Source organism: Henckelia pumila, chromosome 3 (genome assembly GCF_033568475.1).
Source record: "Henckelia pumila isolate YLH828 chromosome 3, ASM3356847v2, whole genome shotgun sequence".
NCBI lineage: Eukaryota > Viridiplantae > Streptophyta > Magnoliopsida > Lamiales > Gesneriaceae > Henckelia > Henckelia pumila.
The window spans coordinates 160,485,677-160,498,807 of NC_133122.1; the positions used below are offsets into that span (position 1 = coordinate 160,485,677).

Genomic DNA, 13,131 nt, shown 5'->3' on the forward strand with positions numbered 1-13,131 from the left:
AAAAATTCATTAACAAATTCATATTTCATCTTATTATGAAGCATTGCAGTCTTGATTATATTCATTGTAAATTTTTTTGTTTGTAGCAGTGTGCATGAAAAGAATATATAAATCTTTAATATAATAAATAATCTATTGAAAAAATAAATAATAGCGAGAAAAAAGCTTACATAATTTCCAGACAACAATAAAAAATCTTCATATAGCATATAAAATAAATGGTTAATTACGTTGACCTCCCGTGAGGTTTTCATAAGAAAATTTGCAAGGATTACGAAGCTAAGGGTTGAAGAAAGCGCTTGTAACGCCCAGAAATTCGGCACGTAAATCCGCATGCATAACTAGGGGATTTAATAATTTTAAAATAATGTGAAAATGTGTCAAATTGTTTTAATGAGTGATTATTTAAATTATATGATTTATTAGCATGTTTTAAATATTTGTTTCGGAATTTAAATAGGTATGATGTGATTTATGAATTTATCTTAGAAAGTTTATTTTTTTATCGCGTAGGCGAGACCGTGGACGGACGAAATATTACTTTTACACCCAAAATATTTTATGATATTTTTAGGAGCCTTAAAATATTATTTTATGGTATAATTTAAAGAAAATTAAGGTATTTAGATATATATTTAATTATGTGCTAGTTTTTACCCAAAATAAGTAATTTTAAACTTTTAAAAATCTATTTAATTATTATTACGGGATTTTCATTATGTTACCTAATCTATATTTTTACTTATGAGTTTTAAATATATTTTATGGTATAATTATCTACTTAGTTTAATTAGTGTAATTTAATTTATTCTAACCTAAAAACCCACCTTATCTCACGCCTAAACTCTCCTAGCCGCCTCCATCAACCTTCAGAAAGCTTTCCATCATCAAAAACACAGCACACACGATTTTCTTGAGGTTTTTCGGCAAGGATTTTTTTAAAGTCGTTCGTCCCGGCGAGCCCGATACGTGTCGTTTTCTTTGTTTGGTCCAAATCTTCAACAAGGCACGTTTCGAATCCCTTTTTGCTCACCGTTTAAATCGTAGTACACTGATTTTTACATGATTGATTAGTTAATGCATGTATAATGTGGCGTGAATGAAAAATCTTACAAGATCATGCATGTGTTTCACGTTTTTCTGCATACATCCAGATTTTCGGTTGTTTTTTTTTTATTTTGGACAGATCCAAGCTGCTGATCCATGTGTTAGGGTCGTTCTAGGGTCCTTAGGAGTGTCTTGGGGTGGTGTCTCGGCCATGGAAAAGGGCTGCATTCAAGCTGGACGTGGCTTTTTCCGGGACGCGGCAGATTCTCGCATCGGCTTGGGTAGGGGTTCGGGTTATTCTTGCTGGTTCATGGTCGGACCAGGGACTAACCAAGGGCTAGGGGGTTCGAGTTAGGGTCCTTAGGGGCGGGTCTGTAGGGTGGCTCGGTCTTGGTAAGGGCTGGAACCAAGGCTTGTCGTGAGTGGGTGCAGGTGGCGGGTTGCGCAGGTTCATGGGGTAGATGGGATCAGGTTGCTCGGTTAGGGGGCTGGATGGACCAGGGGCTGGTCTGGTCGGTCCGGCAGGACCCTGGGGAGGTCCTGCCGGCGGAGCTCCGGCCAAGGGTGGCCGGAGCTGGGCAAAGGAAGCAAGAAAGGATGGGGCAGCGTGAGGTACGTGGGCTTGAAAAGCCACGTACAGTGTGGGTTTTTGGGTTTAGGCGGGCCGGGCCCGGGTTTTGGGTCCGGGTCGGGTCTAAAATGATGGGTCAAATAATTTTAGTCCGAGTCTAGATTTTTATTAATTGGGCTTGTTTTTATTTTTATTTTTAATTAATTAAGAGTTTAAGTTAGTAAATAAATGGGTTAGGCTTGATTAATTAATTAATTAGACTAATTTAATGGGCTTTAATAATTATGAAAGTGAGCCCACTAATTTGTCATGAACCGTGTGATCCATGAGAATTATTGGGTCAAGCTGTGTCGGGTTTAATAATTTTATCGGTCTAATTTATAAGTTAATGGTTAGTTAATAATTTTATTAATTTAATTTTTAGTTAATTAGTTAATGAGCCTAAATTATGTTTTTAGTGAGCCCATTAGTTTCTCATGGGCCTGGGGGCCCATGAAGCTTAATGGGCCAGGTCAGGTTGGGCTTTTTGGGTTTTGAGTCAGTCTAGGAATTTTTGAGTTAAGTCTAGTGGTCAGCAGCTCGAACAAGTCCTTGGAAAAATAAATGTTCGTAAATATATATTTAATTAATGCATGCATTTTTATTAGATATATAAGTATTATTTTTTTAAGAAAATAAATTAAATATATATTTACGGACAAATTTTCATGAAAATAAAGAAATAATGAGAATTTTTATGTTCATGCATCATGTAACAATTTTTATGATAATTTTAAATGCATGTTAAGAAAAATATATTTTTTTGGAAGTTGAAGTGAAGGTGGAAAGTGATGTGGTTGAAGGCCGGGATACCTGGGCCCGGTGACCTTCCTAATGATGTATAAGTATGATGAGCTTATGGATCCAGCTGAGAGGGCTGGTGAAGTGGCAGCACAGAGGTGGAAATCCCACCGCCGCGTACGTTGGTTTAAGATTGATCAATCGCTCAGTATGATGCCACCGACATGGATACGACCTGTTGAGAACTAAGAAATCATGATATGTTATTTTTTACGAAAATTATAAAGTATGATGAATTATGTTATAGCATGATGATTTAGCAGTATGATTATTTATTTATGTTTATATGCATATAATTTTAAGATCATGCACGTATAATTATTATTCATGTATTTTATATGATGTGTGCTTGTGTGTGGTTTCATTTTGTTATGTAAGGATAGAACGTGCTGGGCCTCTAGGCTCACTAGATTTAAATGGTGCAGGTGAGCAGAATGTTAATGAAGTTAATGTGTTCCCGACTGGCGGCGAGGGCGTATGAGTATCCAGGCGGCTAGAACCCGTGACCATTGTTCTAAGATGAATTTTATGTTGAGATTAAAACATTTATTTCCGCATATGTTTTATTATTATAGATTTTTCAGTATATGTATGAATTTTAGATTTAAGTATTTATTTTCTAAGTTTTCCTGAAATTTTTGTGAAAGAAATATTATTTAGAAATTTTATTATGGCATTCTTATAAATTATTATTTAGTAATTAATTTTAAGTATTTGATTGCCTGTGTGTACTTTTAATGTATCCTTTGTGTATTTGTATTTTAAATTAAGTAAAGTATTTTTTTTAAAGTACAATATATATATGTATGGGCATATATATATTTATATTTATTATTTTATAGTTAGAGAGTTATTTTTTAAAAAAAAAAATTCACTAGCAGTTCTAGGATGTTTCATTTGGTATCAGAGCCTTGGTCCTTGGAGCTCATAAACCGCACTGCCAGTCTGTAAGTTTTAAGTGTTTAAAATTATGATTTATCCATGGGACACATGAGTTATGTTTTTTAATGATTTATGAAAATGAGAATTTAAAGTTACGAGAGATTTAAAGCCAAAAATATTAGTTATGCATTGCGATTTACGTGGGGAAATTATAGGATGGGTGACCCCCTAGGAAGTTTCTCAGGGTGCGTGTGAGTGCGAACAAAAGCACGCTGAAAATACCCGTCTTGATACAGTGAGTCGTTACAAATGGTATCAAAGCCGACCTCTCTTAGTACGGTATGGTTCGGGGACGAACCAAGCGGAAGCTGGTGGGCATGTGACGCCCGGGGCTGAGGAAGCAGGGAGTGATCGCCGGTGCCAATAGGTTGCACGGACAATGAGCGGCTCCTGGTAGGCTTCTAGGCGGAGGGAGACATGAATGAACCGATCCCGTGCCGGAATGAGAGGGGATTCTGAGACTGTGTAGGTATGGGACTACATAGTTGAGGAGGGTTTAAAAGATTTCATATGTATTGCTCATATCAAGAAGGTGCATCTTCTTTTCGGGAGCTCATCACATAAAAACTCCAAAGTTAAGCGTGCTTGACTTGGGAAAATTATAGGATGGGTGACCCCCTGGAAAGTTTCTCAAGGGTGCGTGTGAGTGAGGACAAAAGCACGCTGAAAAGACCGGTCTTGATATAGTGGGTCGTTACAGCGCTGGTTGAAGAACTCAGGGTTGAAGACAAATTTGATCCCTAGAAAAATGAACCAAAAATACCAAAATAATTCAAAGTTGAGCAAAATACACACTGAATCAAACGAAAACATGAAGAAATATATATATCCCAAATTCTCAATTCATAAATATTGTGTAAACAGGTATCTATTATTTATCCAAAATCGAAAACACTCTTCAGCATTCACTAATCATTCCAGATTGTCTAATTAAAAAACAAAATTCTACAAATAAACAAAAGTTTAAAGAACACAATTACGCAAATCACGATTCATGAATCATCATCCAATCCAAATCATGAATCAAAGTTCACGACTTCAATTTCAAAGAAATTGAAATCATCATACCAATTACTAGAAAAAGAACGAAGAAAAGCAAGAACTCATTATTACGATCGTAAACCTGCAAATAAACACAAAAATCAATCATATACAATCAATATGAAAGCAAAATTTGGGGAAAAAAACAGAGCATCGAGAATCTGGACTCACAAGAGATCTTCGCGGCGCTCTGCAGGGACGATGGAAACTATTTCTTCGACTATCAGGTTTACGAATTTCTTTTCCCATTTTGCAGCTAAAGGCGTACACGCCATCCCACTTTTGGGCTAAAAACGTTGGACTCTTAATTTTTTTAGTGGGCCACCATGCTAAAAAGAATTGAGCCAAAATTTAACATGTAAAAAAATTTAAAAATTTTGAAGTGTTAAAGAACGTACATAACATTGAAAAGTTGGAGAACGGATGGTATCCCAATATTAAATGCCAAGACTCAAAATGGTAAAAGGTGAAATTTGGTGAACTGATGGTATCCAAATATTAAATTTGAGACTCAAAATGGTAAAAGGTAAAAGTTGGTGAGCTACAAGTTAATTCAATTAGACAATTTTTCTTTATTTTCCAACCAACCCAAATCTGAATACGATCTAGTAATAAATACACATCTCCTTTAAATTAATTAAATTTAATCAAAAGGACAAAATTTATTGTAGGTTCATTAATTATGATCAGAGAAAAGTAAATCAAATGACAAAAATGAATATGGCTCATGCGAGCCGGTCTCAGAGTTCTATTTCGTGATACGGGTCTTCCCAACCCATATCTACAACAAAAATTAATATTTTTAGCATAAAAAATAATATTTTTTATCGGTTGAGTCAAATATGAAATCTATCTCATAAAATTGATATGTGAAACCGTATTACTGATGTTTTTTAGACAAAATTACTATAGGGTCATCAAACAGGTTATGTGTTTACACGACAGGGCACCGCTAGTTCATGGAAGTCAACATGCAAACCTTGACAAAAACATCATCAAATCACTTTGATATCATTGCAACCCAACATATTCAAGAATCATGTGGATTACCAACAACGAAAGATAGCCGACAACTATTTTTTAAGATAATGCTACTTTCATTGCACAACTAAAGGGAGGAAATATCAAAGGAGATCGAACGAAACACATTTCACCAATGTTTTTCTACACCCACGAACTTCAGAAGAAAGGTGATATGATGTAGTAGCCCGTTTCCATTTTACATGATTAAATGATTTTAAACATGTTAGAAAATGACATATAATTTTAAAAGTGTCAAAACATGTTTAAGGAGTCCTTATTTGGTTATAATAAGTGGAAAATCAGATCCAAAACGTCCGAAAATGGTAGGATAGGTCCCGGGGGTCCAAAAATGTGTTTGGAAGGACCAAAACAGTTCGGAGCTTACGGACCAGTTTGGGCCCTCCGAACCACTTTGGGCCCTCCGAACCCAGTTTGGGCAGTCCGAACTCAGCAGAGCCCAGGTGTCAAAATGGCTCGGACAAGTGGCATTTCGGACCGTCCAAACTCCGCCTATAAATAGACCCTCCAAATTTCATAATTTTCACACCAAATTTCATTTCTCTCTCGGTTCTTAGGCTTTTATAGGGGTTTTGGGGTGATTCCAGCCTTCCTAGTCTTGGTCCGGAGGTTGGCCAGGTGCTTCAGGGTTGCGGTGGAGCGGTGCCCAAGTTCTGGGGCAGTCGTCATCAGCGGGCTGACGACGGACACAGGTATAGCTCTGGCTCCTTATAGTAAATAGAGAGTATGTTATAGTCTAGTTAAGGTTTTTAGAATAAAGTGATGATGCATGAGTACTTTGCACTGTAGTGTGGACTGTAGGCTGGGACATAGTGCTGGTCTAGCTTGCCTAGTTTATGAGGTACGGAAGTATTATTCGAGATATCCAGATTGAATATGCATGTATTATGTGATTGCATGTTTTATATGCCTTTCTATATACGGCATGTCACGATTGTATGTTGCATACATGAGCATATTGAGCCTGTATCCTTGCGATATCCGGTATTGGGATATTTATTCTGTCAGTAGATGGTTGGACACAGAGACACGTGTTAGGTCACCAAAATCAGTTGGACACGGATCTCGTGTTAGGTCACTGATATTTGGTTGGACACATGTACTTGTGTTAGGTCACCATCAGGGCTTTTGAGTATGTTGGTCACCTCCTGTAGCGACGGCTCAGCGTGGCACATACCAGGACCTAAGTTGTTCTTGATCAGATATTCTTGACATCGTGTCTTGGTACACAGTTCACTTGCATACATGCACATATAATACCGTATACTCATACTCTCGTACTGAGCTTATCATGCTCACGTCCCATACTTGTTGTATCTGGACACCCTATTCCATGGGGCAGATCTGCGGCTGGATGAGGCGGGTGGTTCCAGGAGAGCTTAGGCGATTGATGATCAGCAAGGATATCTGTCTAGGCTTTTTTCTCTGATACATTTGGGTTCATTCATTTGGACATTCGATTTGGTTGTATCTTTATTTGGGAATTTATTTATGCTTTTCCGCTGTTAATTATGATGATTTATTATTTAAGTTAAATGCATGCTTAAGCTTCTGATTAGTAGATGATCACGACGCGGGTCACTACATTTATGGTATCAGAGCATGCATAGTAATCTTGGGATCTAGATTGTTGAAATTGGGTTTAACCTTTTGATCATTGTATAGATGGCGGGACATGGTGACGATAGTATCCAAAGTAGCGTGGGTGGACGCTGGGGTGATCAGGACAATCGAGAGCATCGTCGGGGCCGTCATCACCATCAACATGTGCAGATGGGTCCGTAACCATTAGTCGGAGGTGAGTCACCAGAGGATGCGGAGACCTAGCTTCGGCGTATGGAGGTCTGCTTCCGAGAGTTCCGTTGCACAGAGGAGCAGAAAATGGAGACTCTTGACTTCCTCGTGGAGGGACTAGCTCAGAGATGGTGGCATTCTGCATCCACACCATTTATTGCAGCCTGGGGAGTTGCTACCTTGGAAGAATTCCGCACAGCTTTCCACAAGCTTTATTTTCCTCCTGCTCTCCGACAGGCGAAGGCGAGCGAGTTACTGAGTTTGCGTCAGGGATCGATGTCGATCGACGATTACCAGCTGAAGTTCTTTGAGTTGCTGTCTTATTGCCCCCAGATTTCTGATAGCACGGAGGCGAAGTATAATCTGTTCCTTCAGGGTCTTAATCCGGAAATTCATGGCCAAGTAGCTGTGAGTAATGACATGACTTATGAGGGATTAACTAGTCGATGTCACCAGGCGGAGGATAGAATTCGACGCAACAGGTCATTCCTCTTGTCTAGACCCACGAGTTCTTTGAGTCCCCGCACTGAGTCATTTAAGAAATCCGGATCTTCTTCATCTACAGGATCTGGTGAGACTCGTCAGTCGGGCAAGAAAAATTTGCAGTGTGATCATTGTGGGAGAGACCATCTCACTGAGAATTGTAGAGCCGCTGCTAGATCTTGTTTCATCTGTGGAAGTGTTGATCACTTCAAGAGAGATTGTCCCAAGCGTAGTGGACAGAGTGGACAGAGTGGACAAACATCTAGGATGGGATCTCAGGTGAGTAGACAGTCTGAAGCATCAGTGCCGCAAAGGACCCAGAGTAGGCATCATGGAGATGGTCAGCAGTCTCGGATGCAGGTCAGATTTATGCTTTGCAGGGAGCTCAGACGCAGTCAGAAAATAATGATGACACTCATAATGATTTTGCGATGATGTATTTGAGTTTTCTGTTTGACAATTCTGTTTTGTGATAACAGAATGTTAATAAGTTGTCTTCTGACAATCATGTGGATTTATGATTTGGGAATTTTCTAAATTTAATTACAAGTATTTTTTGATCGATATTCAACTGTGTTGAATTAGTTGATATTTGCATAACCAAGGATTAGAGTGGTGCTAGTTTTCAGATGATCAGTTCCATGATTTTTCCTATATGATTCAAAAAATTCAGTATTTTGACGTAGTGCCAGAGTTGACTTGTTTTCTCAGATACTCAGTGTTTGGGTGATTGGTTATTGATGATGGATTTTCATCATACATTCAGTGATGAATTATACCTGTTTTAATCGGGGATTCCTTATCCTCGCTCCGATACAAATGAATCTATATTAAAATTTTTAACAATTTGATTTCAATATACACAAGAAAAAATTCAGTAACAAATTCATATTTCATCTTATTATGAAGCATTGCAGTCTTGATTATATTCATTGTAAAAAAATTTATTTTGTAACAGTGTGTATGAAAAGAATATATAAATCTTTAATATAATAAATAATCTATTGAAAAAATAAATATATCGAGAAAAAAGCTTACATAATTTCCAGAAAACAATATAAAAAATCTTATATAGTATATAAAATAAAGGGTTAATTACGTTAACCTCCCGTGAGGTTTTCATAAGAAAAGTTGCAAGGATTACGAAGCTAAGGGTTGAAGAAAGCGCTGGTTGAAGAACTCAGGGTTGAAGACTAATTTGATCCCAAGAAATATAAACCAAAAATACCAAAATAATTCAAAGTTGAGCAAAATACACACTGAATCAAACGAAAACATGAAGAAATATATATTCCAAATTCTCAATTCATTAATATTGTATATACAAGTATCCATTATTTATCCAAAATCCAAAACACTCTTCAGCATTCACTAATCATTTCAGATTGGCTAATTAAAAAACAAAATTCTAAAAATAAACAAAAGTTTAAAAAACACAATTACACATATCACAATTCATGAATCATCATCCAATCCTAATCATGAATCACAGATCGCAATCATGAATCAAAGAAATCGAAATCATCATACCAATTACTAGAAAAGGAACGAAGAAAAGCAAGAACTCACTATTCACGATCGCAAATCAGCAAATAAACACAAAAATCAATCATATACAATCAATATGAAAGCAAAATTTGGGGAAAAAACAGAGCATCGAGAATCTGGGCTCACAAGAGATCTTCGCGGCGCTTTGCAGGGACGATGGAAACTATTTCTTCGACTACCAGGTTTCCGAATTTCTTTTCCCCTTTTGCAGCTAAAGGCGTACACGCCAGCCCAATTTTGGGCTAAAAACGTTGGACTCTTAATTTTTTTAGTGGGCCACCATGCTAAAAAGAATTGAGAAAAAATTTAACATATAAAAAATTTTAAAAATTTTGAAGGGTTAAAGAACGTACATAACATTGAAAAGTTGGAGAACGGATGGTATCCCAATATTAAATTCCAAGACTCAAAATGGTAAAAGGTGAAAGTTGATAAACTGATGGTATCCCAATATTAAATTTCAAACTCAAAATGGTAAAAGATAAAAGTTGGTGAGCTACAAGTTAATTCAATTGAACAAGTTTCTTTTCCCATTATCTAATCACAAAATTTTTTTGGAAATTCTTGTTTACATGATAAAACAAAGGTAAAATTATTTCTATAAGGCTGATTTGACATAAACAATTTTTTGAATTTTTATTTAATCATTATATCCAGATGAATAAAATCGTGGTCTTTTCTTTCATTGTAATTTAGGGACATGGTGGATGGGAAGAAATAGTAAATTTTTCTTAGTTTCAAAAAACTTTAGATTTTTGATTTACATGATATATGTTCTTTCCTTCTGATTTCTTATTTTTCCCTTTGGGCTAATGCATCCCCATCCTCTCCCCGATTCCAAGATTTGTCCCCTCTCCGCCCCAATGAACGCTTTTATTTATGGGGATTCTTTATTTCAGACTCTTCATTTGAATTGATCATTGAAATACTAATTTTTCTTTTAAATTTCAGCAAAAAAATCCAAAATATCAAAAATATGGTGTAAATCCAAATTTATCCTTTACCCTGAATTTCTTGACTCAAATGACAGTTTTATTTTGCTACATCACTCCAGGAATTTTCTTACAACATGGGGATGTTGATTTAAAGAAAGAATTCAAACATAAAGAATCCCAATATATTAAAGCGTTCATTGGGGCGGAGATGGGGACGAATCTTGGAATCCAGGACGGGGACAGGGATGGATTATCCCAAAGGGAAAAAAATAAGAAATCAGAAGGGAAGACCACATATCAGGTAACTCAACAATCTAAAGTTTTTTTAAACGAAAATTTTTTTACTATTTCTTCCCATCCACCATGTCCCTAAATTACAATGAAAGAAAAGACCATGATTTTATTCATCTGGATATAATAGTTGGATAAAAATTCAAAAAATTGCTTAGGTCAGATCAGCCTTATAGAAATAATTTTACCTTTGTTTTATCATGTAATCTCGGGCAAGAGTTTTCTAAAATTTTTGTGATTAGATAACAACGACGAAGAATATATGAAAAGGGAAAATGGGGTGAAAACTGTTTTTTATGGAAATAAAAAATGCAAATTGGAATTGTTTTCACACAACTAGCAGCAGATTGGACTGATTGTGTGAAAACCATGTGGTGTGGGAATAAATTGGGTTTAGATTCCATGTAGTCAATGAGAGTGTGACCAGGATGATCGAAATACTTGGTGGAATGGTTGGACAGATCGGTGTCTGTGAGATGATGGTCGAGCAAATATTTTTGGAAATGGGGCGTGGCGGGAGAGGCGATATATTCAAGGGTGGATGCATGTATTGGGCCACCCGGGTTACAGCCCGAGTGGCCCAAATAATTTTTAAAAATTTTTTATATGTATATTTGGGGTTAATTATTTTTAGCCCGGGTGGCCCATTAAAAAAACTTCAATAGCTCTAGTTTTCGAACTAGTTTGGTGCTTCCAAACTACTCTTTTGAGGTTCCGAACTGTCCCAAAACATTAAGCCCTTTGAACTATTTTAGATCGTTCTGAATTTGATTTTAAAATCATTAAACCCAAATAAGTATTTTTAATCATGTTTAGGTAGTAGATTGACTTATTTAGGAGTCGGGCTACTACATTCTTCTCAACTTAAGAGATATCGTCCTCAAAATCCAATGCTAGGATAATCAGAACAAAACATCACTAGAATAATCTTATTACAATGTTTCAGTTTCAAAATACAACTGAACTGCTCAAAGGAAAACAAAGTGCAATCAAAACAACTCTGGATGCTCGGAATGCATATGACTTTCTAAATCCCAAGTCGCCTCCTTCTCAGTGGTGGAATAATTCCATTGGGCATCGTCCAAAATTCGCGAGGAGTAGTAGATGGAATGCGACACTTTCCCAACTTTTTGTCCCAATACCGCTCCTACCGCATAGTCATTGGAATCACACATGATTTCAAACGGTTTGCTTCAGTCAGGTTGTTGGATGATAGGTGCAGAAGTCAATGAGTCTTTAATTTTGTCAAACGAAGTTTTGCATGACTCGTCAAACTCAAAAGTGACATCTTTCTGCAACAGCTTGCACATGGGAGATGCGATCTTGGCGAAGTCCTGAATATATCTCATGTAAAAACCTGCATGGCCAAGAAAGGAACACACTTCCCGCACACAAGTGGGATAAGGTAAAGATTGAATGATATCAATTTTAGCTTTATCTACCTCAATTCCCTTATAAGAAACGACTTGACCCAAAACGATACCTTGCCCAACCATAAAATGACATTTTTCAGAATTTAAGACCAAGTTAGTTTCGACACACCAACTTAAGGACAAGAGCAAGGTTAGACAAGAATTTCTCAAACGTATCACCATAGACGAAAAAATCATCCATGAAGACTTCTAATATGTGCTCAATAAAATCAGAGAATATGCTAACCATACATCTTTGGAATGTGGCTGGTGCGTTGCAGAGTTCAAAGGGCATACGCCGATAAGAAAATGTACCAAACGGGCAAGTGAATGTTGTTTTCTCCTGATCCTCTAGTGCAATTGAAATCTGAAAATATCCAGAATATCCATCAAGAAAACAATATTAAGAATGACAAGACAATGTTTCAATCATTAGATCAATAAGGTAAAGGGAAATGGTCCTTTCGGGTTCCAGCATTCAATTTTTCTATAATCTATACAAACCCTCCACCCGTTTTGAATGCGTGTGGGAACTAATTCGTCATCTTTGTTCTTCACCACTATAATTCCGGTTTTCTTGGGAGCCACTTGGACAGGGCTAACCCACTGGCTATCAGAAATTGGATAAATCACTCCAATTTCAAGGAGTTTGAGGATTTCTGCCTTCACCACCTCCATCATAGGTGGATTCAATTTCCTTTGCGTCTGACGTGAGGGACTTGTTCCTTATTCCACCAGAATACTATGCATGCATGTAGAAGGGCTGATTCCCTTGATGTCTGCAATGGTCCATCCTATAGCAGTATTGTGCTCCTTTAAAACCTTTACGAGCTGCTCTTCTTGTTCTTTCTCCAAGCTGCTAGAGATGATGACTGATAATGTTTTTCCTTCTCCTAAGAAAACATATTTGAGATGTTTGGGCAACGTCTTCAGCTCATTGAATGGTTCCTGCAGAATAGATGGAAGACGCCAAGTATTAGGTATTGGTAAAGAGATATATGAAATATTACCTGATTGAGGTAGGTCAGGGGCACGGTTCAGAATTGTCACAATCTCTTTCACTTCTTCATTGAAACAAATTCCATCGTTGTCCTTTTGAATGAGTGCTATAATAGCCACCTTTAGCTCGTCTTTCCTGCAAGCTCAAAACACTTTTGTGCCAAGTAATCTACAATATCAACAGAAT

At 37.0% G+C, this 13,131-nt stretch overlaps 1 protein-coding gene and 1 long non-coding RNA gene across 2 annotated transcripts; both read right to left on the reverse strand.

Moving 5' to 3' along the window:
- Positions 1 to 3,514: 3,514 nt before the first annotated feature.
- On the reverse strand, positions 3,515 to 9,557 carry LOC140890614 (uncharacterized). The gene is made up of 3 exons (XR_012152223.1): positions 9,434 to 9,557; positions 4,613 to 4,770; positions 3,515 to 4,523 (listed from the first exon to the last, which is right to left on the reverse strand). It is a non-coding gene; the product is annotated as an uncharacterized lncRNA (long non-coding RNA).
- A 2,169-nt stretch (positions 9,558 to 11,726) lies between these two features.
- On the reverse strand, positions 11,727 to 12,623 carry LOC140889853 (uncharacterized). Its single transcript, XM_073297586.1, has 3 exons — positions 12,450 to 12,623; positions 12,261 to 12,312; positions 11,727 to 11,890 (listed from the first exon to the last, which is right to left on the reverse strand). Exons 1-3 carry the CDS (start codon positions 12,621 to 12,623, stop codon positions 11,727 to 11,729), a joined length of 390 nt encoding a protein of 129 aa, XP_073153687.1.
- Positions 12,624 to 13,131: the final 508 nt, after the last annotated feature.

What these genes read in the sequence shown, in the direction of transcription:
- LOC140889853 (XM_073297586.1), bottom strand. Translation starts at nt 12,623, where the DNA reads ATGGAGGTGGTGAAGGCAGAAATCCTCAAACTCCTTGAAATTGGAGTG. An exon ending in GCATTCAAAACGGGTGGAGG is followed by an intron (nt 12,313 to 12,449) that starts GTTTGTATAGAT and finishes GGATATTTTCAG; the next exon opens with ATTTCAATTGCACTAGAGGA. An exon ending in AACATTCACTTGCCCGTTTG is followed by an intron (nt 11,891 to 12,260) that starts GTACATTTTCTT and finishes TTGGCCATGCAG; the next exon opens with GTTTTTACATGAGATATATT.